Raw genomic sequence first — 26021 nt, 5'->3', positions numbered from 1 at the left:
ATGCTTATAATCAATATGTGCCTAAAAGTTGGTTTATCACCAAAATACTGATAGCAGTGACTGTGTGTGTGTGTGTGTGTGTGTGTGTGTGTGTGTGTCAGTGTCATGAGTGTGTGGCATGCCCAGATGGCTGCATCTGGTCTTATTTCTCCCTGCAGTGAATCGTGTACAAATCGGCTGTGAAAACACACTCAGCGATGTGTGTGATCACTTTTTTTTTGTCTCAAGGGAAGCGTTCATTTTGTGCCCACAGATTATGAAACCTGACTGGGTTCATTTGATCAAAGCATGACACATTGATTTTGCAACGATGGAGCAACAAAGAGTTCATCTTTATGTTTTCTTTTAGGTTTGTCTTCCTTTAAACTAAACCCAATAACGATTTTTTTTTTTTTTCAAATGAATCCACCTACAGCGGTCCTTCTTGTGCCTTCAGATGACACCAAAGATGTATTTGAACTCTCTCTGGTGTCATAATACCCAAAGTGTACATGCCCCTCACTGACTAACTGACAGGGAGTGTGAGAGTGGCGGTGCCAGCAGCAGGTGGATGGTTTTGGGGTCTGTGGTCTCAGTGATAACCTATCAGTCATCTCGCAGTCGTGAGCGAGCAACCCCAGCCCTGCTGCGCTGCACAGAGAAATACGCTGCACATATACATACAATGCCATTACTGAGGAAATGGCCTTGTTTAGAGGAATATTACAACATATTGAACGTGTCTCTTTCCTTTTTCTTCAGTTGTCTTTTCCAGCAAAATTCTGTCGGAAGAGTTTCCCCTGCATAGTCCAATCGAATCAGTTACTAAGACAAGGTCCCAGTTTGATCAGTATGAAGCCGTTATCTCTGGCTCATTGAGAGGGATTGCCACAAACAATCACAGTAGAAAATGACATGTCTGCTCTGTACAACTACTGCTGACATCTTAGGAACTGCGTTATAACGAAAGACATATTCTGAGAAAGTCCGTTTTGAGTAATGTACTCTTTAACAGTGGTGGAAATGACTGAAGTACTTCAGTTGGGTACTTCCATTTTACTGCTACTTTATACTTCTGCTCTGCTACATTTTTACAATGTAGATACTGAATTATTTACTCCACACTATTAGATATATTTTCAGGTTATTGTTGCAGATTAAACCACCCAACATCAAGTTCCAGCTCCAACTTCTAAATGTCTTTACATGAGTATAATAATCAACCACATGGGGCCATTCTCCTCCATATATGTTCTAACATTTGATGCTTTGAGTGTGTTTTGATGGGAAGACTTTCACTAAAGTACGGTTTTGATGACTTTTGACCTGCTGGTAAACATCGTGGTATATTGCGGCGTTTACTGAAGTACAGGATCTGAATACCTGACACTTGGGACATTAGGGACTTTAGTCTAGATGCTTTGAGTCATCCTCTTTCTCTTTGGCCTCTTTAGGAACACATTAACCGCATGTGAGGAGCTGTGATGTCATGAAACCGATATCTTAACGTATCATTACTAAAGTATCTGTAGCCTCTGATCTTTACAAGCATGAGAGTGGAAATCTTACACATGAAAAAATGAAAAGGTGACGAAAAGGTGATGAGTAATAATAAGAAATGGGCCTGCAAACATGACCTTGTGTGCGTGTTTTGAACCCATGTTGCAGCTCTGATCTAAATATAAAACTCAGGCGTAAGTGTTGCACTTCAGTTAAATGTTTGCCACTTCTGCAGAATGGGGAATTTGCATGTAACCGCTATGTACACACGGTCTGCACAATGACACTATTATACCTGAGCAGGGGAGCACAATGACCGCACGCAGGAGGCTCTACTGCGGTCAGCTCACTGCGCTGGACGGATGAACTGGGAATTCAAATGACATCAAAAACAAAAGCCGACATAAATTTTGTCAGACATTTTTTTTTATTATTATTTCCTCTGTAGATTTTCGATATGGTGATATTATGCAAATACAAAACAGACGCACAATTTCACGTTATGATTAATGAAGAAGAGACTTTGTGTTTGTGTTCACAGCTGAAACAATTCCCTCATCAGCGTGTTCACGTGTGCAGCAACCTCAGTGGTGAGTGATTTCTATCTGACTTCTAACATACGTGATATTAAAATACAGTGAAAATAAACAGAACATTTAAGTCGTCCAATGTACAAACGCATATGTACAAATTCACACAAATAACTGGCAAGCAAGCGCGCTGTTGATTCCTAAATAGACACCACTTTCTGGTGCCTTTTTTTTCACACCAGTGTGGGCATCATGCCAGTGTTGAGGTGGTGTGCGTATTGTACGGAGGCGGAGGGATGCAGGGGTGATGGCGATTGTATGAGGTGCGGGGTGTGGCTGTAGGTGAGGAGGGTCCCGGGGCCCATGGAGAAGGGCCCGCAGTTGTCGTCCATGGAGGTCTGCTGAGTCATATCCGAGTACGGCTCAAACATGGCGACCTTCTTGCTCTTCTTGTTCTTGTTGGACACTTTTCTGTTGCGCGTTTGAATGCTGTCCTTCTTCATGGCGAGGGGCCGGTTGACCTGGGAACGAGAACGAAATCACGAGTTTCTAATTGACGAGCAGATTGACGTGTGTCTCTATTTAAACAAGAACATAAGTGTGAGTTTTAAATGACCTGACTCACATTGTGCAGTTTGAAGTAGAGTCCGCAGGCGTTGCACACGGGCTCTCCGTTGGCGTTGCGTCTCCACAGTGTTGTGGTGCTCGTGTGACAGTTGGCGCACAGTATGCCTGACCGCTTGCTGACAATCTGAAACGCAGAAAATAGAAAATATGGGTTTTTAAATTGCTTCGGCCAGGATTTAGTATTTGTCGAATATTTCGTAATATTGTGTTTGTCCAGAAAGGTGCGTTGGTGTGCGTCTCAGCGGGTCCTACCAGTCTCTTCTTGGGCCGGATCAGCGGCCTGTTTTGGCCGTTCATCTTGTGGTAGAGTCCACAGGCGTTACACAGGTAGTGGCCTGTACCGTCCCGACGCCACAGAGGGGTCGCCGTGGCCCCACAGTTAACACACTCTCTGGCCTCTGTTCCAAATCAAAAGTTAATGCTGCATTATTCAGTATATAAATGGGTTTTATCACAAAATGTCTTCATGTCCAAAGGTCCTCCACTGACCGATACAGTAAAGAGGGATTTGCCCAGTTTTGTAACATTGTATGTTGCACTGTAAGGACTTTAAGGACTCCCCGTGCATGTTTATAAGTTATGCTTAGAAATTGAGACGGAAAGCAAATGGATTGGACAGCTCCATCTGCTGAGGAAGATCATGTAATATGATTGAAGCCACTAAATGGTGAGATTGTTTAGTCAACTGCCGTATCTCAGGTTGAGAGTGAAGTTTCAATCCTAAACGTCTTTATTTTTAGAATATAAAGTGATCTGAAGTCAGAGGAAAGGACAACTCTTCTCACCTGGAGTGGATATCCTCATCCTATTGCGGCCTTTAGGGGAGTATGAGGGGCTCATCCATGTTCCAGGGCTGGAGTAGAGGGCAGCAGAGTTGTACTCTTGTTGACCCGTCATGTACGAGCTGTAGGGGCTCAGCAGGTGTGGGTGGTAGTGTGACGATGGAGAGTACACACTCCCAGTAGCAGGAGTCAGATTCAGGAAACTGCTGCTGGCCCCCGACCCCCCCAGCGGGCTCAGGCGCTCGGCCTTCAGGGCCTCCTGAAGCCGGGGGCTCTCCCTGCCCTCTCTGCTCGGAGACAGGTATCCGTCTCTGGCGCTGGTGAAGGAGGGGGCGACGCAGGGGGTGTAGAGGGAGGTCGGGGTGTGCGAGTGCAGCGGGGTCTTGGCGAGGCTGCTGCTCCAGGTGGAGGCCGGCTGGTTGTAGGCCGACCCGTCCAGGAGCTGGAGGTTGCTCAGGAGGCTGGGTGAGGTGAACACCTGTCGAACTTTAGGAAAGCGGGACAGAATAGATTACAGTCAGATCATGATTTCGGGGGTATCGAGGAGAAGATCTGATCTGATGGGCGACAGTGGGTGGGGGAGCACTGACCCGAGCTGTGTCTGTAGGTGGGTGGCACTCGGCTGTGGCTTGGGTTGGAGAAGAAGGAGGGCAGGCTGGCGTAGTCTGTGTCCTGGCTGGAGAAGAAGGCCTCCCCGTCTTCTCCTGGAGACAGAAGGCCGGGCTCAGAGGAGAAACCGGCCAGAGGATCTGAGCTGAGCAGAGCTGGAGACACCCAGTGGGACTGCTCTGACGAATCCTCCATGCTGACAGATGACACCTCAACCTGCAGCATGACCACAGTATTCATGTGAGAAATCTACAGCGCGTTGAGACTTCTACAAACATGCAACCTGTCAGGATTTCTTTTTTTTCAAAAGCTGAAATCAGATTTTTTCGTCGATTTTGCCCACAATAACTGTTTGATTTACTGTTTTGATTTAGGCTACATTATCACCACGCTCTTCACTTCAAATCGACCAAAGCAACGTGAAGTTATCAGGGACACGATCGCTCGACAGCAGGCTTCTTCAAACTTCCTTTTCTAGGATCCTCATTTGACTGCGGCTGAAAGTAAAACTATTAATATCTAGGTCTATAAATGTAGTGACGCAGCCAGTGACCAAACGGTTACTCAGTGGCCTTTCTACAATAGGTGTGCCAGTTAGAAGGATGCAAAAGACATGCCCTCGGGGACGCCCTACACAGGGTGGACAAACAGCACAACCCTCAAACCACAAAAAAAAAAAAGAGTTGTTTTCTAAGTGAAATTATGAGCAGTAACCCCTGTCACACTGCTTAGAAGATTATGTGACTTTTTCACACCAGCCGTCTCAATTTGTGAGGGATGTTCTTATTTGGTCATTGTTCCGTGCTGGTGAAAAACTCATGATACAATTTCTTAGTCAGAGAGAGAGTACGCAACCATTCGCTGCCCTTAAAATATATTTAAAAGAAGACTGCTTTGATGAAACTGAAAAAAAGAATGAAAGTGCAGGATGTCAAATCAATATTATGGGGGCTGCAAAAAACACACAAGAAAAACTCTTGCTCCATATCTTTAGAGGAAAGAGAAGAGGCTGATAGTGTCTGATAAAGTCTGAGAAAATCTGATAGACAGCATTATTATAACGCTAAATTTATCCAGCTCCACCGTTAGAACACGGCCATAATCTCATCTGATTCATAGAAATCTGTTCGACTAGAAGTGTGAGCTGGTAGAACAGATATCCACACACTTGAATCTATGCAGAGAACACTATATTTATAGCTTTCGGGTTTTAACGGGCCTTCATCAAAGCATAGTAGAAGTGTGAGAAGTGTAAGAACACGGCAGAGTGACACAGCATGTTTGTGGAGGCACCATCAAGTTTTAGATTGTAGGAATCCAGCGATGAAAACAGGCGGCAAGAATCACATTTAGATCATCACATTCGATTGAATCATTTGAAACTAAACCAGCATTACACGCCAGAACATGGTTCATTAACTTGAGGTTTAATTATCATCCTGATTGAAAAGATAAATGGTTATTTATAGAGGATGAGATATTAAACTCGACATAACTGACTTTAACCCCAAGTGACCTTTTTAAAAGCATGACTGATCCAAATGTATTTTATCACTAAGTTACAGACCCAAGGCAATATATTGAAGGAAGAACCTCTCATAAAAATAATAAATTATAATAATAAGACATCCGCCTCCGTCACCCCAAAGCAAAGTCCTCACATCTCTACAAGTCGAGCAATGAATGGCCTGAGGTAAAACCTCACCAAGGAAAGTTTCAAACGCACAACTGTGGACAGATATTCGTTACTCAATCAACTGATCTATCCCGGAGTCGACTGAAGAACAGGACCAAGAGGAGACAAAGAGCCGAGGGGTCACCTACCTGAGTGGATGTGACAGATGAGCGCGGTGAGCGGTAAAGGACTCGGGGCTTTATTAATGTATGGAGCCAGGTGGACTGTCTCGCTCACGATTATACTGCTGGCTACAAGAACAACTTCTCCTACCAGCAGCAAAGTTTAGGGCTAAGAGACAGTCCGTGGGAGGGGTTGGGGACAACTTTTTGGAAGACACACCTCTTTGGTCCAGAGAGGAAAAAAACCAAAAACTTGTGAGGGCAGACATAACACATTTACAACTCTCAAAGTAAAATCATTTCAAACTGTAATTCATCCAATCATGCGAAGGCTGAAGGTGTTGGCTTTATATCTCCCTCTGCTCTTCCTTTATGGCTGTGTGTGCTGGTAGTGTACTGATAACATGTTTGTATCTGATGATTTCCACACTGAAAGCACCCGTGGCCATTATCAAACAATTGGGTGTTGCTGATAGATAGAAACATCTGACCTGGTTTATATTTCTAAGATTTCATGTTTGCACACATCACTGTAAAACAGAGGACGTCGTGCAGCTCTTCCAGGCGGAGCAGTGAGCGAGTGACTTTTTCGTCCGTTGATGAAATGTGCATACAGCCCCCGATAAGACCGGGCACACATGGAAAAGAGCCGTCCGACATTTGAACAAAGCGAATTTAAAATGCAAAGACTCAATTTCTTTGTGGTCCAGCAAAGCTTAGGAGTGGAACACAGTAATGCAAATCGGGAGAGGAGCTGCAATCATGGGGGAGAGATATGGTCCGGACGCGGCACAAGCCCTACACTGTCCCGGCCATTTGGTAGTCAAAGCAGCTCCTCAACTTTCCTCTCTCTTTGTTCATTTACAGTTTTCAGGGAAATCAGGGGAGAAAAACAGTTGGGAAAAATTCCTATTCTTTTTTTCCGCCACCCAAAGAACCTGCAAAAATGTGTTAAATGAATATGATATCCTCATGATGTAGGTGTGCAGGTGGACTGCATTGGTCAGATGCAAATCAATATAGGTAACTGTGGCATTCTAACTTGTAATTTGATCACCTATTTCCCGAAACTCTTCACTCTTTCGACAGTTACTTGGCATGAAAGTCAGACAGAGACAAACCGCAGAACACAATAAAGATCAGCAAGGGTTCAAATCAACTCCACGGAACTTTTTGACGAGACAGGCATCAGGAAACACAGAGAGGTACGGAAATATCCTCTTCATCTGCACGTAACCAGGTGTGGAAGCAGTCCACTGATGACCACTGACAACATCACCTTAGGTTTCAAAATGTAGGCTCCCTTGTGACAAAATCCCCATGTGTGCTCATATGACCATGCCATGTTTGAGTGCATGAGGTTATCATGCTTGCATTGTTTGCAGAATTATGACATTTAGTTTATTCGTAAGACGTGTCTAATAGTATTGTTGACTGATTAATGATTTCTCTAACGAAACCTAAAATAATTCCTATTTCTGAAATTGTGGGTACAGCTCTGTTCTTCACCTCCTTTGTGAGCAATTTATTATTCTTCTATTCACTTTTTATTCCCACTGAGGGGGGCATAGAGCACTGAATGTTAAAATATATAATTATATTTGAGGCATTTTGCCTCTGGACAGACAGATACACCTAATACTGTTTATGTTTCAGGCCGGTTTATGGATGCACGGCTTGTTGCTGGCGCTGCTGCCTCAGCAAGAAGGCCCTGGGTTCAAAGTTACAGGTAAAGAGAATTGAAAGCTGAAAGCTGCCTGTACGTGTGAACGTGCCCGTCCTCTCGCCCAGTGCATGCTGGGTAGGCTCCAGCTGAACAGGATACTGAAAATATATGGAAAGATGGTTGCTGATGCTAATTTCTTGTGTCATCTACTTAACTCGAACCCCCTTTTTTCCCCCTGCTTGCTTTTACGCATGTGTCTCTCTGCCGAGACAGTAGCATTAAAAACGGGGTGAGCTTGAAAAAAGCACACTGTGTCTGTGTGAACGAGAGTGACATTACATGAGAGAAAGAGTGGAACGAGGTCTCTTGAGGCGGCGCGGACAGCTGGGCAGGGATGTGGCTGCTGCTGCTGTGTGAGCGGGCTGCTCTGCTCTGATAAGAGGTTATCAAGAAGACAAGGAGGAGGCCAAGAATTACGGGCCCGTGCCGCTCACGCACACAGAGGACATTGCAGCATGTTTGTGGTCGTGTCATGTAACTCATAAACCTGCATACCCACATGCAAAGACAGACAGACACACACACACACACACACACACAACATGCCCGCTCTGTTGACGGTATCTCGACAGAAGCAGTTTGAGCTGACACCGGAGCATCTTGTCGGACAGTTTGGAGGTTGTAGCCGGGTGATGGATGGTGTTGTGTGTCACCGGTGGACTTTGGGGACAGCTTTCTAATTCCCAAGAAACAGCCTTCTGTGTAGGCGGTGGTCTTATCTCTGCCACGCAGGGCTGCACCGACATACCCAGGAGAGCTCTCTCTCTCACACACACACACACACACACACACACACACACACACACACACACACACACACACACACACACACACACACACACACACACACACACACACACACACACACTGTTCTCTCCTTCATTCTTCAGTTTTTGTCCCCTTTATCTCATCAGTTACTCACATTTTTAGTCAACAAATAACTAACATTCATGTGGTTTATCTTTCACGTGATGTTTCGGGCAGCAGGCAGTGTGTTGTGAGTGTGTGTGCCTCCTGCAATGACTAATAAAGTTGGGTTGGTTGAGTGGCCCTCTGGTGCCGCTCACTGAGATGTCATAGCTTTTTATATTGCTGATTTTGTGTAATCTCAGTGTTCTGCTGCACCTCTGACGGTCTACAGGACACCGAAATGCAAAAAGCACGTAAGCATTACCTCAATGTATGTAACTGCAAGTACAGTTTTTTTTTACTTTGGTATTTTGGTAATTCGTTTTTCTTGTTGAACTGGAGGGTTCTGCTTTAATTTTCCATACTTTTTTCACCCACCTACATGTTATGTTACGTATAATCGATGTATTTCTTTATGTCCATGTCTGATAGTCAATAGTAATCTACTTTATGGCATTATTCTAACCTCCTAACATCCTGTTTTTTCCCTTTTATTTTCCATGAAGTAGCTTTTAGGTTGTTCAAGTCATCTACCGGTAATTATTTGTCTGGCAGTATCATATACGGTATACTACTGTATTAGCTTCTTTCAACTCTTTGTTTAAGCTTTATGATGTTTAGTGAAACATTCAAACCGAAGACAACAGGTTTTTCATTTATTTATTTTACCAGGAAGTCTGACTGAGATCCAGAATCTGTTTTACTAGAGAGGCCTGACCAAAGTAGCAGCCGTACAAAGTCACAGCACATTAAATTACAACATGTTGTATAAAATGTAACAATTAATTACATAAAATGGAAATACTGTAGATGACACGTGTAACCTCAAACACATTTTATACCCTTTTGTTCAAAATTCATGCTGTCATTTCTTAAAATTTTGTCTCTCCACAAATATTTAAAGCACATTTCTGTGGGTTTGATTGAACAATGTTTGGCTGCACAGGATGGATTCGTATTACTATAGGATATTTTGTGGTATATGTAATTGTTAAAAATATAGAATTTTCAAATATTCTAAAGTTGTATCGTAATATGTGTGTGCTGCAACACGAATGATTTTAAAGAAAGTTCAATGTATTCGAGGTTAATTGAAACTACATATTGAGAGGAAAAGCTGAAAAAAAATCACAATGCAAAACGTGAGTAAATTTGGTAAATTTGTGAGTAAATAAAGAAGCTTCACGTTCAGTTGAAAAAGAATGAATCACTTAAAATATTATACTGTAGGTAACACCACCTCCACAGCTCCAACAGAAAGGAAATCCTGTGAGAAAGGTGAATCACCTGAGGCCTATACTGCCCCCTAGTGGCACATAAACAAATAATCCAATATACTCTACAGTAGATTACAGTAATTTACTTTTATTTAAAAGTGACTGCTTTACAGTGACGTTAAATAAATGAAGCAGATGCTGCCCATTTTTCTTCTGAATTAAGTAGCTTTATTGAATAAATGCATGCATTTACACAACTGCATCTCCAAAAATATTTAACAACAGTCTCAGGTGAAAGTATTAAATTAAGATATTTTTTGTGTTTTAATTTCTGCAGAACAATATACGAAGATAAGCACAGGGAACATCTATCTTTGCGTTTTAGAATTATAGGAGTGTTGTGTTTTGTTTTCAACCTATTTTTATCTTTTATTCTGAAATCAGCTGTACCTTTGGGTCGTGAATCAGACACGACAGAAGTCAGCTATGTGCCAACAAGCATTGTTTTATGGTGCCTTCGAGGGCTGTAGTACATACTGAATTACATACATAACATTAACAATAAAGCAAAGTGACACCTGTGGAGTTCAGGTACTTTCAACTCTGGAATATGATAAGTATTAGCAACTAAAAGGCTACTTTGGCTACATGAAAATTTTCAATTAAAAGTACATTACGTACGAGTACGAGGTCACAAAACACAGGTTTAGTACCTACAACCTACAGACAATGACATATCGTGGCTGTTTAGTGTCGTTAAAAATGTAGTTAAAAGTAGTTGTTAGACAGACTGAATCAAAAATAACCTGACTTAGATTCCAAACATCTTTCTAACACCCACTTTGCTACTGAGACACACCTCAAACTTACAAGAGATGCAAACTTCCGAGGAGCACTTGAAGGCAGCAGCAGCTGAAGCTGGTAGAAACAAATCCGAACAGACGCGACCATGAACGACAGAAGAAGTCCGGTTACACTGAAGATAATCCTCATAGGAAGCTCCGGGTAAACATCGACTATCTCGTTTTAAAATCTCATTATCACTCCTGTTGTACAGTTTTGATTTGCTGCTCCTACGACAGTTGTTTCACTTTCATTTACTCTGTAATTTAATGTAAACCTGAGGTGTAAAGCACATGAGTTATTTTTGAGTGAGTTATTTTTGTATTAGTACAACAATTTTGTATTGCACATGAGTTATTTTTGACATGAGTTATTTTTGTATTAGTTATTTACCAGTGCCATGAGAATAAAAGATGAAAAGTAGCCTAAATGTCTGCGGAAGGAACGTGAGATTTTGAGTGTGTTCTACCTTTAATGATCTTAATGCACGTGTGTTTGCGCAGGGTGGGGAAATCCTCCTTCATGAACAGATACGTGAATCACCGGTTCACCAACATGTACCGGGCCACGATAGGGACCGATTTCCTCTCCAAAACGCTCCAGATAGATGAGGACACAGTCAACCTTCAGGTAGCGCCTCTGCGCACCTGCAACCACACCTCCACGTGGGAACAAGTAGTAGTCTGTTGATAAAATGCGTGTTAAATCTTCCCTCAGCTCTGGGACACTGCGGGCACGGAGAGGTTCCAGTCTCTGGGTGCACCTCTGTACAGAGGAGCGCACTGCTGCATGCTGGTGTTTGATGTCACATCCCCGACTAGTTTCTCTGCCCTGGAGCAGTGGAGGAAGGAGTTCCTGATCCAGGGCGAGCCTCAGGACCCGCAACACTTCCCCTTCATCGTGCTGGGCAACAAGACTGACCTGAGCAACCGGGAGGTAGCAAAGAGATGTGAAATAGTGAACATAAACTAGGGGGTCAACAGGTGTCTTTCGAAAGTTTGTACGAGTAACAGTATCCTATAAAATCCATAAATCATACACTCGTTTGTGGCATTGGATTATCAATCAATTCTTCTGACAGATTAATTGGTGAATTGAGAAAATAGTTGGCAGATTGATCAACAACAAAAATAATTGTCACAACTAATGTACTATCCAGGTAATCATTTTAAAAATAAATAACTTCTTTTAAACCGATTTCACTGTTCCTGTAACAGTGTAATATTTGTCTTTTATAATGCAATTCAAATTGTACATGAGGGGATTAATTACTTTCCACTGCGTCCACCCAACACTTGGAAGGAAACCGATTGTTGACATCCTTATAATAAATATTGCTTGTACTGTGCCTCGGTCCCTGCAGGTGTCTGTCAGTAAGGCCATGCAGTGGTCTGAGGAGATAGGAGCAGAGTACTTTGAGGGAAGCGCCAAAGAGGACCTGGACGTGGAGAAGCCGTTCCTGAGAGCCGCTCGGAGCGGCTTACAGCAGGTGATTCAAGCACTTTAAAAAAAAAAATCTTTGTGGTGGAAACAAAAAAGGAGAAAAGATGCATCTCTTTTATGTTTAACATGTTTATTTTTTGATGATAAAAGATACATTACTCCCTACAGTACAAAAAACACACATTGGAAAATACAGGACATTTCCAGATAACCTGCGTACAGCCGAGAGAAACTCGCAACACCTGTGAGTGCTGAGAGCAGCACTCGTCCCAGCGTGGGAGGGAAAGTTCAGAGAGACCTCGGCACTGCTGATGATGACCTATCTAACGAGGGTGCAAAAATAGTGACCCAGGAAAGGTACTGTGGAAGGAAAGGACAATTGTATACCACATGGAGAGAGAGAGAGAGGAACAAAGTCATTAAATGTTTTTTTTTTTTTTTTGGAGAACCTTCAGCTTATGGTCTAACTTAAGGCATCACTACTAAAATACACTGCTTTTGCATGCATGTCTAGTTTTTGTTCAACAGACACACTGACACACACAAAAATGATGAATGCATATGAAGAGAAAGTTAATTCCCAGTAAGAAATCGGGAGAAACCCAACAAACGGGAAACCGAAGGTGCCAGCCGAAGAAAAAGGCGGCTGAGCGAAAACCTTGGCTCTTTATCTTCCTGGCCGTTACCATAACAAACCGAATCCGCCCGTACAAAGTAGATATACACTCACGTCCGGTCAGAAACCTCCTCCCTGTACAACTTCTTATACCGTAATGAAGCTAGCAGTGATTCAGACTCCTACAGTGAATCAGCTGGACAGAAGCAAATTAGAGCCATCGGGGACACTATATATATTTATATATATATATATATATATTTGTTTCTTTTATAAGTAAAGACACAAAAGGCAATCAAGAGATGACCAACATGTAAAAACAGTTTGTTACAGGTAATTATATAAAAGGCCAAGATGTTGTTGTTTTTGTTTGTTTTATTCTTGCTCTATGAACGAACTAATTTACAAGTGAGTACACTCCGGTTATGTAAGCGTTCTCCCCAAAACATCCCCATAGAAAGACATACGGGTTAACACATCACAGTAAGCTGCACACCATCTGTAGTCTGAAATACAGAGCCGTGGAAGGAAAACAAATTAAAATTTATTAAATTGGATTCACATACATCAATAGGATAGGGGGAAAATATGTCGACGACTATAATTTGCCATCCTAAAAAATTAAAGAGGTGAGACGCCACATTCATGAGCATAACAAGCGTAGGACAACTGATCGGGATATTGGGGGGGGTGGTAAGACAAGAGCTGATGTTTTCCTCATACCCCGTGAAACTCCATGTATGGCAAACAAAGCAACACAAGCACTGAGTAGTAAACAAAGTAAAAACTCTTCAACTTCAGATTCCCTTCAGTCCTATAACCTCTGTGGGCTCTACTCTGAACAAATACAAAAGTCTTTCTCTCTCTCGTGACCATCTGCAAACAAGAACATACAACCAACTGAATGAAGACTTTTAAAAATAGAGTGGCAACCGCAACACAGCCACCGATCTTCCCACAAACACAAACTATGGGGATGAACTGTTAAAAAAAGTGATGTTTTCTTTTAAAAATGCACAACTTACACACAAAAGGAAAAAAGAAAAGCTTAAAAAATACAAAAATAAACTACACAAAAGATCTTCTGCGTCAATGCTTGCAAATTTTTTGGGAAGATTTTGAAGATTTTTTTGTGTGTGTGTGCGCTGCAAGTCTCAGTCCTAGCAAAGTCTGTCCGTCATTCATTCTCTACAAATCTCTTCGTCCTTTTTTCTTTTTTTGTCCACTTTGAAGTGTCGGCCACCAGTCCTCATCTTGGGGGGTAAAAAGCGCACAGTGATGACATTTACAGGAGACTGGAGTCCAGTACGATGAATACAGACTTGGTTCGCGATGAAGCAAATTTGTTTTGACCAAAAAAAAGACGAAAAAAGAAAGGAAAAGAATGATGTCCTCCGTCGTTGAGGACAAGTGCTTTATTTGTATCCATACCGATTTTTTCCTCTCATCTAAAACTCATGCCTCCACAGCTCTTTTTTCCCAACACTGTACATCATTTCGTGTAGTCTCTCTCTACATCCCCCCAGGATTCACAAAACAAAAAGACAAAAACAAAAGGTAACAAATGAGCTCAGCCTGGCTCCCAATTTGTGAAAGATGTAAAATCTTCTCTACGCTGCTTAACTACTGAAACAAGCCAAAAATAGATGTTAAAACGATGGGAGGGGATGTGAATGAAAAAGATAATGTGCTTCTAAGTTTGTGTTGCTCTAAAAATAGTACAACCAACAGAACGAGGAGGAAGGAGGGTTTTTATCTACAGAAACATCTCTCAGATTGACTTTCATCTCGGCTTCATACGCTTGTTCTGCCTCCATTGCCGTCTTGATCTGAGACTTGAGGGTGGAGGATGAGATTAGGATGAGGATGAGGGGTGAAGGTCAGTCTTCCTGATTAAAAAAAAAAAAAAAAAAAGGACAGCGAGTGGAAAAAGGACAAAAGACTGGGCGGGGTCTCTGGGCAACCTCACTGGTCCGTCCTTGCTTTCTTTGGACCAGTAGCCTTACTGCAAGAGCACACATAAAACCAGAATAAGTATTGCATGTTTAATGTCGTGTGAACAGTACGAAATGTAGACGCTGTACTTACGTATCAGGAGAGGTGCCTGGTCTTTTGGCAGCCGGTTTTGCAGAGGCGGCGTCTTTGCCGGATTCTACAAAGCAGACAAACGGTTGAAATCTATCCAATGAGGAATTGCTCACTTACAAAGGTTTGAGAGTTAGTGTGTGCGACTCTTGCGTGCTCACCTTGCAGCCATCGGACTTGGGTGGCGGGACCGTAACCCTTCTCGTTGCGGGCTGCAATGCGGAAGATGATGGCAGGCTTGGTGGTGTAGTCGATGTGGGCGTTGGAGAGGCTGGACGACTGCACCAAGCATGAGGGGTTGGGTCCACAGTACACGCGCATGAAGGCTAGCTGTGCCGGGGTGGAGGCCTTGGCCTCGGCCGTCTGGTTGCTCTGGATGGCCAGGTACACAGAGTACTCGATGATCTTCCCCGACGTCACTGAGGGGGGCTCCCAGGTCAGGTGGGCACCATCTGGGCTCTGCATAGGGACAGTGGACGATTACTACTCAGTGCCTGAAAGCATGGCTCATGACAACAGCTGGTGTTGTCGCCATGTTTTACACACTAGTGTGTCAGATCCACAGCTAAATGAGGAAGGAAGGGAAAGGGGCTTTACTGGTGTGTTTACCTTGCTGATTTTGATGGCGCAAGGAGCCCCTGGGAAGCCTGGCAGGCAAGTCTTGAAAGCAGATATCTCAGAGAAAGATCCACGGCCACAAGCGTTTATTCCAGCAACACGGAACTTGTAAGCTGTGCCGGGCTGCAGCTCCATTTTCTTCATCTGGCCGTAGTCTGGCATGACGCCAGAGTCATCCTGCCAAACAAAACGCAGGGATTAGAGATGCACCGAGACCTCCAACATGAAGTCATCCAAGCGCGAAAGGAGCCTCCTGAGAAACTTACATCTCCTTGAGAGTTGTCTCCTGGCATATAGAAGTGGGTGACTACCATATTTGTCACTTTAACAATTCCAACATCGAACCACTGGTTCTCTTTTTTTACAACAGCCTTCACTGGGGTTGGCTGAGGGGCTTGTTTCTGTTAGAAAACAACAACAAAAAGACAAACTGTTACATTTCTCCTCTCTTTGAGCAAGCTGGACCAGCCAGATGCTGTCCAATAGCTCACCTCTCCCTCGATCCCATTGGCGACCTCTGCTAGAGCGGCTGCTGCTTGCAGCTTGGCTGGACTTGCCACCGATACAGAGGGCGCAAACGTGCTTGATGGAGCGAGCGCTGCGGAGTGAAAAAGGAACAGTCAATCTCGGTTCAAAAAGACGCCCGCCGCTAACCGTCAAAGAAAAGCAGTAAGTCTTACTCTCAGCAGTGGCACGTGGCAGCAGTGACGCCACAGCACTGGTGACCGCAGCAGCCATCTCATTGTGCCCGTTGCTCTCGACAGAGGGGTCGTTGAGGCTGTCAGCGGGGGCGAGGCCCTCGGTGGGCACGCTGCTGTCCACGCTGGCCTGCTGTGCAGCAGCCTGAGCCTCCTGCAGCTGCAGCTGCTGCTGCTGGTGGACCAGCGCTGCGAGCTCCTGCTGAGTCAGCATGATGGGGATGGTGGTGGGCTGCTGACTCTCACCAGTGGAATCGCTCTCATCTATGAACAGAGAAGACATTGAAGAATTCATACACTGACAGCATGAATACATGGATCCTTTCATGCCTTTTCCCCCACTTTACTACAGACAGACTCTAATCTATGACACTACATTTCACAATCAAAACAAAGTGTGCAGAGAGATCTGACAATAATATACTACGGCTGAACTCACTCATTACTGCTTGCTGGGCTGCCTGGAGGACAGCCTGGATAGCGAGGGCCTGGGCTTCTTCGGTGGCTGCTGCCTGAGCAGCGGCCTCCGCTGCTGCAGTGACAGCTAGCTCCTCGTCCGACAGCCCCGTCACCATGAGAGTGGTGCCCTGACCCTCAGACATCAGCTCTGAGGGCAGATTCAAGGCTGCAGCTGTGGCTGCTTCTCCCTGAGAGAACACATTACAGGTTATATACGCACTCTATACATCTTTAAATGAATGGACTTTAAGCAGACACTGGCATCTGTGTGACATTACACTGTTATTTACCTCTGCCTGTGTCTCCATAGCGGAGGCTCCCTCCTCTGCAGCTGCAGCTTCTGCTGATGCCGTCTCATCGGTTTGCATGGGTTCCTCTGTGGAGCTGGTAGCAGTACTCACAGCCTCTGTGATTGATGAGATCGACTGGAGAAAGAAACAAAGATAAAAAAACATACAGATTGGCCGCAATGGGAAACTATGTTTCAGGAAGACATCTGCTGAGATTGTCATGACTCAGCAGTGGTGGTCAGATCACTTGTTAAGCTTGCCGGTGCATTAATGCGTTTCTTACAGGGACGGAGGGTCCGGGGGCCGTTGTGGACTGAGTGACGGTCGTGATGGCCCTGCCCTGAGCCGTGGTAGCCGTGGCTGCTACGGCTGCTGCTGCAGTGGTGGTGGGGGTGGTCACTTCAGGGCTGCTGGTACCTTCTGCTCCCTCCTCTGTCTGCTGGGCTGCTGACATATTTTAAGTTAGACTTCCAACCAAAAAAATGTATTTCACAATTAATTAAATTGCAGCACATTTGGGTATACCTGTGCCCTCGCCTGTCTCCATGCTGCAGGTGGCAGTGGTGGCTGTGTTGGTGGTCCCAGTCTCGTGCGTTTCACAGGGCGGGTTGGAGCAAACCCTCTGGACCTGGCCCTCCGCTGTGCTGGTCTGGTCGCCTCCCATACTGGAGGTGGCCGTGGACGGGGTGTTGGTGGTCCCCGTCTCGTGTGTTTCGCAGGGTGGGTTGGAGCACACCCTCTGCACGGTGCTTGTCTGACCTGCGTTCATGTTAGATGACGACTGGGTGGATGTGTTGGTGGTGCCCGTCACGTGGGTCTCACAGGGTGGGTTGGAGCACGGCTGCTGGGCTCCTCCCATGTTAGCCGACGCTGTGGTGGCCGTGTTAGTTGTCCCGGTTTCATGGGTCTCGCATGGTGGGTTGGAGCACATACGCGGTGTGGACATGTTTGATGATGCAGTTGTGGCTGTGTTGGTGGTGCCCGTTTCGTGGGTCTCGCATGGCGGGTTAGAGCACACCGGTCCTCCCATTGCAGGAGAGGAGGTGGTGGCTGTGTTGGTGGTTCCGGTCTCGTGGGTCTCGCAGGGCGGGTTAGAACAGACCTGTCCTACTCCCATGGTGGCCGACGAGGTGGTGGCTGTGTTGGTGGTTCCCGTCTCGTGGGTCTCGCAGGGCGGGTTGGAGCACACCAGGGTGACGGTCCCAGAGCCGTCTCCAGCCACTCCAGCTTCAGAGGAGCTGGGCTGCTCAGAGGTGGGTGAAGCCAGGATGGACACTGGTAGATCCTGCACTGGTTGAGCTTCTACACCACTGGGAGTTGTGATCAGAGTCACCTGGGTGGGCTGGTTCTAGGTAGAAGACAATCAATTTAAGTTCTCTTTCAGTCAAACAGCTCAAAAGGGAAGTCCTTTTATACCCCCTCCCTAACTCGTATCCCATTGTTTTTCTAGCAGTAGCTCTACCGTTCTTCTGCAGTAACAGAAATAGCCATCAACACAACATTTACAATCTTTTTCCTAACTTTTTAAATGTAGTAATTAAAAGCTTGTGGTGCATACTGCTGCCACGATGATTACAATGCTAAATACAACAATCTGCAGGGTCTTACTTGCACTGTCATGGTGGAGGAGGGCAATGCGGAAGCAGAAGTCAGGTTGGTCTGAGCAGTTGAAACGGTTATGGCAGCTGGGCTGATGACCTGGCTGGACAGGGTAGCGATGGTTCCCAGTGTGTTGATGGGGGTGGCCAGAGAGGCGTTGGAACTTCCCACTGTGCTTCCTGCCAGGCTTGAGGAGACTGTACCAGAGATTGTCCCAAGAGTGGTGACACCTGGAAGGAAGATAAGTGGCATTAAAAGATGAAAACCAAAAATGTTCAGAGATTCTGTGAGAACATATTAATGTGATCTAATAATAAATCATTAAAAACAAATCACAAGAACATGGTTATTCTCACCAGTAATCCCCTTGACCACCAGAGTGGTGACGGAGGGCTTAACAGCAGATACCGTCACTGGTGTAACAAGTCGAACACCACCGACTGTGCTCATGGGCACGGTGCGCAAAATAGTGCCAGGTTGCCCAGGAGCACCCTTCAAAACCACCTAGAGACACACAATTCAGGATCAGTCTCCTCATCTGCAACATAAGCGATGATGGCAATAAAGACTGCGGCCAACAAACAGTCACATTACCTGCGTCAGTCCCTGTTGGCCGCCTGCAGTGCCAAGTTTGGGCACGGCAGTGATGATTTTACCAGCAGTCCCAGTGCTCATCACCTTTGTGGTAAGGATTGTGATCGGCGTTTTCATGCCTCCACTGCTCATCACACCTGCAAGGACAAAAGCATGTATGCCTCAAGTTAATTTTCATCTCAAGACACCCAAACAACAGGTAATTTACAGCTGCGAATAATTCCGTTTTTTTTATTTTTATTTGCACTCATTGCCAGAGTACATCATCACTACTTCTGTTGTGGCATGCAACCACTGCTCAGCTAAAAATCCAACCAGATGACAACAAACCGCAAAAATCCTGTGATCCAGATGTTCATCTGGTTCAGGTTTTGCTTAAACGTTACTTCTTTTGTTGTACCGCTCTCCTTCATGAATGTGCAGGCCGTTGTGATATGTAGTAATTAACGTAAACTTGCGTGAGTTTAGACCCGCAGCTCCAGACTGGGACAGTATGGCCGACATGGGGATGGTCTTGATGATGGTGGTGCCCTGCTTAGTGGTGGCAGGAGAGACGCTGCTGATGTTGAGGATATGGGGCTTGTTTCCTGCGCCTCCTGCCTGGGAAGTGGTGATGATGGTTGTGGGCTTGCCATCTGCGGAGGTCACCAGCTTCAGGATGGTGCCGGCTGGGAGGGGACCCTTTGTCTGAGAGGAGAGAGTCACAAGTTATTCAAACCATTTGCAGAAAGACATCTGGTTCCGTTCTCAGGAGTTGTAAGCTACCTCCTGTTTTATTTTTTCTTAATTCGTGCATATAGCTGACCTGTATGAGCTGTGTGAGAGGGTTATTGGAACCCTGGCCTGTGACAGATGTCTGCCCTGGCTTGGTTTGTACCACAGACATCATCTTGCCAAGGTTGGAGATCTGCAAACATAGAAGAGAGACTCAAGTTCATGAGTCGCAAGAAAACATTGGGACAGCACAGGGAGTTCAGTGGGAAGCTGGACCACTGGTGGCTCTACAAATAAAAATTTGAGCTATAACTGACCAACAGTCATGCAAATCACTAACATCACGCTCCCTGTTTTCTTAGTAGTATTCTCCAACAGTCACTGTAGTCCAACCTTTACTCCCCCCCCCACGAGCTAAGTGCATGTTGTCACCATCTCTGGGACAAGACAAACCCATAATTTACAGCATGCACGTGAAAGAACCAAAGGGTGCTCTCAGAGTGGTGGTCCGAGAGACATCCCTGTGCTACAGATTTTCCACATTGTCCTCTCTTACCAGAGTGCCACCGCTCCCCATGGTGAGGGGACTCTTGACCAGGGTGATGGTCTTGGTGACTCCTCCCACCACAGTGGTTACCACCTGGGTCTGCTGGGCCACTGTGACTGCACCAGACTTGTGCACAGTGATGATGGGTCTGGTGGTGGTGGGAGAGGACCCGGTCGCTGTGCCCACCTGGGCTGCAGCAGTTTTCAGCATCCTGGTGGCCGGGTTACTGACCTACAAGCACAACAATATTTTCAGAATTGACCCAGGACTAACAGAATACACACAATGTAATGAAAATGTTTAGCGAGATCTGCACCATGAGTGGAGAAGCCATTTTCAATGTGGTTGTGCCAGGGGAAACAGCTACTGTTTTGAGAATGGTGGCACCTGCTGGAACATTTAGGAGAGTGCCTGCAGAAGAGGGCGGGATCTTCTGTGTTGCTGCAGCTGCAGCAGCCAAAGCTGCCATGCCACTCATCTGAGGGCTACTCCCAATTGGCTGAAAAAAAACACAACAAACAAGAAAACACACGATTGGACACATGTACTCGTCTGATGATATTTACTGCAAAGAAAATCTTTAATGTGAAAAGATGCGGCGCAAGATTGCTGCTCATACCGATCCTTGGGTGGTGTGGGCCGGCATTACCATACGAACACCTGGTGGAAGGGACGTCAGAGTGATTGGGGATTTCCCAGGCTGGCTGGGGCGGACTGTGACAACAGATGTGCCTGTGGCAGACTGTTGAGCTGCAACCTTCAACACAGCTGTAACATAAAGAAACCGATGATCAGACTTTATGTGGAGCGTTTTCCCAGTTGCTGAGTTTTCTGGTTTAGTGATAACAATGGGCTTGGAAGCGTTGGAAAAGAGGAATCAGTGGTCACTAGTGTTATAATACCTGTCTGGGTTAGGCTCTGAGCAGACAGTGCTGCAACAGCCAGTGCAGGGCTCTTTGGAGAGTTCAGAGGCTGCACAGGGCTGGCACTCATGACTGGCGAGGCTGTAGCTGGAGTTGCAGGGATGTCATATTTCTGCAGCTGCAGTAAGTAGGTGTCAGCAGTTGAGACGGCACCCCAGCTCACCTCAAGAGAGTTTGTGTTGGCACGGACTAACTGCACCCTGGCAGGGGCGTGTGGTCGCTCTGAGGAGGGCGGAGGACAACAAATTTAACAACAATGACACAATCTGACCCACAGAAGTCTCTTTTAAACCACGAAACCATGTTGCAGCACACATACCTGTTTCCAGGTACCAGAGGTCTTTACAACAGACTTGATTGTTCCAAGCTTTACGATAACCGTCGCGGCCGCTCCATACATAGAGTCTAGAATTGATGGCCACTGCACAGTGGCCAGCACGGGCCCTAGGGATGTTGTCTTCAAGAGTATCCATCAACACTGTCTCCCAACACATGGAGTCTACAGACACACACGTGGGACAAAAGTTAACTCCAGTGAAGGCCGTTTTACTCAAACCTCTTCCGAGTGAAACTAAGCGTAATGAATACAGAGTTAGACAAACCTAGATTTAGGCAGGCAAGAGTGTTTGTGCACTTCCACTCCTTCTCGTGTGTGGCCACTTTGACATCGTCCATTACCAATGGAACCCATCCTCCAAAAACATACATCCTGCACATTGAGAAAAAAGAAAATCAGTGAGATGTTGCTACCAAACACAGCCAGATGTTCTGGGAGTCATGACATGATTAAATACAACATTCAATGTGTTATTGCTTCGGTGAAGCAGTTGTCTCACTTGTTTGTGATGGTGGTGGCAGAGTGAAGACTTCTGGGGAGCGGTGCTGTCCCGTTGACTGATGGTTTGTTCCATGTTAGGGTATCTGGAATAATGACCAGCAGTAGGACATTATACAAAAGCCCTTTTGTATTTTTTCATGCAACCAGATACATTAAAGTACCTCGAGTAAGGCATGTTCTCACACATCATTGTCAAACATTGACTTTTAAGCGGGATGATGCTCAACCCCTGTTGGTCTGAATGGGTATAAATAGCAGCACTTTCTCTGAGTGGCATTGTTTTTCGAGTCACACTTTTAGAAACCTACCAATATCAAGTGTCCACAGATCTCCGAGGCGACAACCACTCATCCCTCCATAGATTATCAGGCGAGATTTCCTGCTCGTCTTTTCTGTGTATACAACGGCAGTGTGGCTCTCACGAGGAGGCGGCAAGACGCCATATGTGATTGGGATATCCCATCCAACCACACTGGAGCCTGCGCGAAGCTCAAGTGTGTACAGATCATTCAGGTATCTGAAAGTAAAACGCAGACAGAAGTCACAATCGTGTTGAAGTAGAATCTCAAGCATCTTGTGCAGCAAAAGGGCCATGCTGGTAAAACATCCGTACCGGGGAATGTTGTTTTTTGGGTCTTCACTGTCATTGGCTAGTCCACCGAACAGGTAGCATTTGTTGCCAACCAGCGAGAAACTGTGGCCAAGACGAGGGCATGGAGGGGGACCGTTCTTCGGGTTTTTTGCTTTCAACTTTTTCCATTCCCATCTGCTGGCCTGTAACAAAAAAACACTGTCAAAACAACATATTATCATGTCAACATCAAGTCTTAGCAGAAATTGTTACAAACACAAGTTGACCTCATTTGCTCTTCTGGCAATCTGATAAGGATTTGTCTTTTTTAATTTTTCCATTTAATATTTATCTATTCCATTTTCCAGTGGCTGAAAATCATCTGGACTCTATTTAATGCCATAACCAGAAATAAAACATATTACAACGTACACAACTTAAACGTCCTTCATTGTGCAGAGTGAAGCTTTTGCAAGTACGACAATAAAGACATGATTTTGGCATAGTGCACTTGACAAAGTCAGAATGACGTGGGCTGATTAGCACCACGTTCAGCCAGTTGCTGGAATGTGGTGAACCCTCTAAATTCTGAATCATTCAAGAAAGAATCACGATGCATCTAAGAATCCATTATTTTTCCTCACATTTAACAGATATTCAAGTAAGACGGTGTGGGATGAGTTGGAATGAAATATTTCTACTGAATATCTGTCTTCATTTCATGCTAGTATGAGCTTCAACAACAGCTGTATCAGAAATATATCTAAATTAACTGAACACATCAAACAATTGCATTAATCTTAATGTGTAAATGCAATACAAGGTTATTGATATGTGGGTTATCTTCCATGGACGGATTACCTGTAATTCATAGAGATCGTTGCTGTACTTTCCGTACTCCACCATTCCACCAAACACCAGCAATCTGGTGCCATCGCAGACAAAACCGTATGCAGCACAACCAGGTGGAATATCACCACGGACCGCTGGGATAAACCACTGGTTTGTTGCTACAAATCAAATCACAAATAATGACGGAAATTATCAGTTGAGGCGTACTCATATGAAGTCATTCAGATTATGAAGGGAGTTAATGTTATGACCTAAACATGGCTGTGAACCGCTGGTATAACCTCAAAATAACCCTCTTATGAGCAGTATAGATAAACTACAATATGTATCTAAGGATAGGGATTACATAAAGCAAATGTGCTGAATTTGTCTGTCCTTATTGGTTTGTGTGCAGGAAATTGGGGCAGAGGGTATACTTAAACCAACCAGCATCATCCATTTTATTTTAGCCCGCCTTTTTTAACATGCAGTACCACCCTTTCTCCTGCAGAGGGGGCCAAATTTAATCAGGACTTGTTTGGCCTGCTGAGGCCTATACGCTACACAGTTCTGCACATCACGAATCGAGTCTTTAGACATAAAATATATCTTTTTAGGGGCGAAGACTCAATGTGAAAAAATGAGTTGTATGTAATTTCACATCTGCAGATTCATGAAGTAATACATGATGCTTGTTTCACATGCAAAATTGTATCTTACCAGTGTTGTATACATGTAATTCATCCACAATCCCTTCGTTTCCACCGCCAAACACGACCATAAGCTCCTTAATAGCGACAGCTCTGTGCCCATGCCTGGGCCGCGGAACTGGACCGGACCATCCGAGGACCCGCTTCCACCGCGGCTGCAGAACCGACACCGCGGAGCCAGGGGCAGTCATGATTCTGTCGAACATAATAATCACAGATCATTATACTTGTAACTTGCTGAAGTAATCGTGGTATCTACCCGTTTAACCAACTCACACAAACTCATCAGCAAGAACCGACCGTGCAGTGTAACGTTAGCGAACTTCTAGAAACTGTTTGTGCGGCCGTAGCAACTCAGTAGCTAGCAGTGTTAGCAGTTAGCTATTGGTTAATGAACACATTCAATCACAAATAACAAATAAATGCGGAATAATAGCTTGCCAACGATTGCTGGTTTACAACCCATACTATGTGTTTGACGTTGCAGTTGTGCGGATAAATACATCGAGTCTTTCATACAGTTTTGTCTTAGTTTCTAACCATTGAATTCAATCCATGGAAGCCGCCATCTTGTAACCAAACAAACCCCCGCTAACGCTACTGCCCGTCTGAAAAATGGCGGAAGCGAACGAAAAAGAAAAATAGATGAAAGCTTAGCCAGCAACAGCGGCGAGTAAAAACACTAAATACAAAAACAAATTAAATGAAGTTGTAATAGGCCTAACAAAGCAGAACCGTACGTAGTCACACCACAAACTTAATCCACGGTTAGGACTGTGAACAAGAGTCGGCTATTTTCATGCCTCTCTGGGAGTCGCCATATTGTAGCAAACAAGCTTAGCATTCTCTACAATCCCTTTAACGCAATTATTAACGCCACAGAAATATTAGAAGCTTATTTTAACAAGCACAACAGCGTGAGAGGCACGCACCACAACTGACACTGAATATCTTGTTGAAATATTGAAAATAATTCAGCCCAATTGTAGTAATCAAATGGCTTCTAACGTTAGCTATACTCCGTTAGCACTGGTGGCTAGTTGCTAACAAGCGTTAGCTGTAAGGCTGGCATCTGTCAAAGGGTCGCCAAATATTACAATGAAATGCAATGTAATTGCGTTATATTCTGACATGCATATTTTACCTGAGACAAATGTAGTTTCAACAACACTCTTAAAACACAGCTAAACGGAGTGGAACTGCATAAACAGAGTGTTATTATGTTTCATGCCGTCTCTGGAAGCAGCCATCTTTTCGACAGTCGGCCTAGTTCTACAGCTCCCACAAGAAAAATGGCCGGGCGGTATGCCACAACAAAACATAACAAACCGAAAAAGGCGCAAATATTTTCAATTTTGACTTACTTATTTCGATGCAGAAGTTGCAAAAACACGGGTATGTGGTCTTATCTTGAGGCAATAATCCAAATTCATTCGATTTTTGAAGAAGTATCTCCTCTCATGCCTGCCTGGAAGCTGCCATCTTCTTGACAACCAGAGGCGGAGGAAAATGGAAGAGAGTTGGCGTCACCCAAAGTAAACATGGCGACACAGACCCGCTCGCTAACCATTTCCGACAGAAACGCAGAACGTTTTTTTGTCACTTGCCATTTTGAATAGGTGAAGGATGTTCTGCATAGTGAGGTGCTTTCAAGAACAATTGAAATCGATGTAAAGAAAACATATTGCAAGTTTCAGAAATTTACAACAATTTGTGTTATGGCACTCGGCTTATTGTCCCTTAGTAAAGATGGCGACATCCGTGCTGAAACCACTTTTATTTTAATATTGAAGGCTATGCTACTTTTATTCCGCTCCACACCTACTTAGATATGCATACACATGCACAATAATAGTGCAGAAACACTTATTTACAGATCAGCGCTCACATGAAGGCTGCGATACAGTTACCACGCCCACACCCATCGTTAGTGCGCCCTCCACTGATGCAAGTACCGCATTACTAT

General features: G+C 44.8%; 3 protein-coding genes across 4 annotated transcripts; 1 reads left to right on the top strand and 2 right to left on the bottom strand.

Annotated features, from left to right (window-relative positions):
• Positions 1 to 1972: 1972 nt before the first annotated feature.
• gata1a (GATA binding protein 1a) lies at positions 1973 to 5973 on the bottom strand. The gene is made up of 6 exons (XM_079266507.1): positions 5852 to 5973; positions 4009 to 4243; positions 3422 to 3904; positions 2889 to 3034; positions 2635 to 2760; positions 1973 to 2530 (listed from the first exon to the last, which is right to left on the bottom strand). Exons 2-6 carry the CDS (start codon positions 4220 to 4222, stop codon positions 2243 to 2245), a joined length of 1257 nt encoding a protein of 418 aa, XP_079122633.1. The 5' UTR covers positions 4223 to 4243; positions 5852 to 5973; the 3' UTR covers positions 1973 to 2242.
• Positions 5974 to 11041: 5068 nt separating this feature from the next.
• On the top strand, positions 11042 to 12234 carry LOC306775320 (ras-related protein rab7; the record flags this gene model as incomplete). The annotated part of the gene is made up of 4 exons (XM_079265660.1): positions 11042 to 11149; positions 11237 to 11455; positions 11883 to 12008; positions 12131 to 12234. 4 exons carry the CDS (start codon positions 11042 to 11044, stop codon positions 12215 to 12217), a joined length of 540 nt encoding a protein of 179 aa, XP_079121786.1. The 3' UTR covers positions 12218 to 12234.
• Positions 12235 to 14446: 2212 nt separating this feature from the next.
• hcfc1a (host cell factor C1a) lies at positions 14447 to 25560 on the bottom strand. Of its 2 annotated transcripts, none has more exons than XM_079265658.1 (28): positions 25420 to 25560; positions 24066 to 24250; positions 23376 to 23524; positions 22557 to 22717; positions 22252 to 22460; positions 21942 to 22026; positions 21708 to 21814; positions 21425 to 21604; positions 21085 to 21327; positions 20802 to 20950; positions 20499 to 20681; positions 20192 to 20413; positions 19727 to 19828; positions 19380 to 19608; positions 18922 to 19058; positions 18684 to 18831; positions 18337 to 18557; positions 17254 to 18076; positions 17012 to 17175; positions 16729 to 16863; positions 16419 to 16626; positions 15962 to 16243; positions 15773 to 15879; positions 15548 to 15682; positions 15273 to 15458; positions 14825 to 15122; positions 14667 to 14730; positions 14447 to 14583 (listed from the first exon to the last, which is right to left on the bottom strand). In XM_079265658.1, the coding sequence occupies exons 2-28, from the start codon at positions 24244 to 24246 to the stop codon at positions 14544 to 14546; spliced, it is 5148 nt and encodes a 1715-aa protein (XP_079121784.1). In that variant the 5' UTR covers positions 24247 to 24250; positions 25420 to 25560; the 3' UTR covers positions 14447 to 14543. The 2 variants fall into 2 exon arrangements, with proteins under 2 accessions (XP_079121784.1, XP_079121785.1); XM_079265659.1 differs by having other exon boundaries at positions 17012 to 17172.
• Between the last annotated feature and the right edge of the window lie 461 nt (positions 25561 to 26021).

Source organism: Melanostigma gelatinosum (assembly GCF_949748355.1).
Source record: "Melanostigma gelatinosum genome assembly, chromosome: 3".
In the NCBI taxonomy this organism is placed as follows: domain Eukaryota; kingdom Metazoa; phylum Chordata; class Actinopteri; order Perciformes; family Zoarcidae; genus Melanostigma; species Melanostigma gelatinosum.
This window is presented reverse-complemented; position numbering and strand designations above follow the sequence as displayed.

Excerpts from the sequence above, each read along its gene's own strand:
- hcfc1a (XM_079265658.1), bottom strand. The coding sequence starts at position 24,246 with ATGACTGCCCCTGGCTCCGCGGTGTCGGTTCTGCAGCCGCGGTGGAAG. Across the intron at positions 21,328-21,424 it reads CCTCTGGTACCTGGAAACAG|AGCGACCACACGCCCCTGCC; the intron begins GTATGTGTGCTG and ends CGCCCTCCTCAG. Across the intron at positions 19,609-19,726 it reads CTCTCACACAGCTCATACAG|ACAAAGGGTCCCCTCCCAGC; the intron begins GTCAGCTATATG and ends CTCTCCTCTCAG.
- gata1a (XM_079266507.1), bottom strand. The coding sequence starts at position 4,222 with ATGGAGGATTCGTCAGAGCAGTCCCACTGGGTGTCTCCAGCTCTGCTC. Across the intron at positions 3,905-4,008 it reads CACCTACAGACACAGCTCGG|TTCGACAGGTGTTCACCTCA; the intron begins GTCAGTGCTCCC and ends GCTTTCCTAAAG. Across the intron at positions 2,761-2,888 it reads TCCGGCCCAAGAAGAGACTG|ATTGTCAGCAAGCGGTCAGG; the intron begins GTAGGACCCGCT and ends TCTGCGTTTCAG.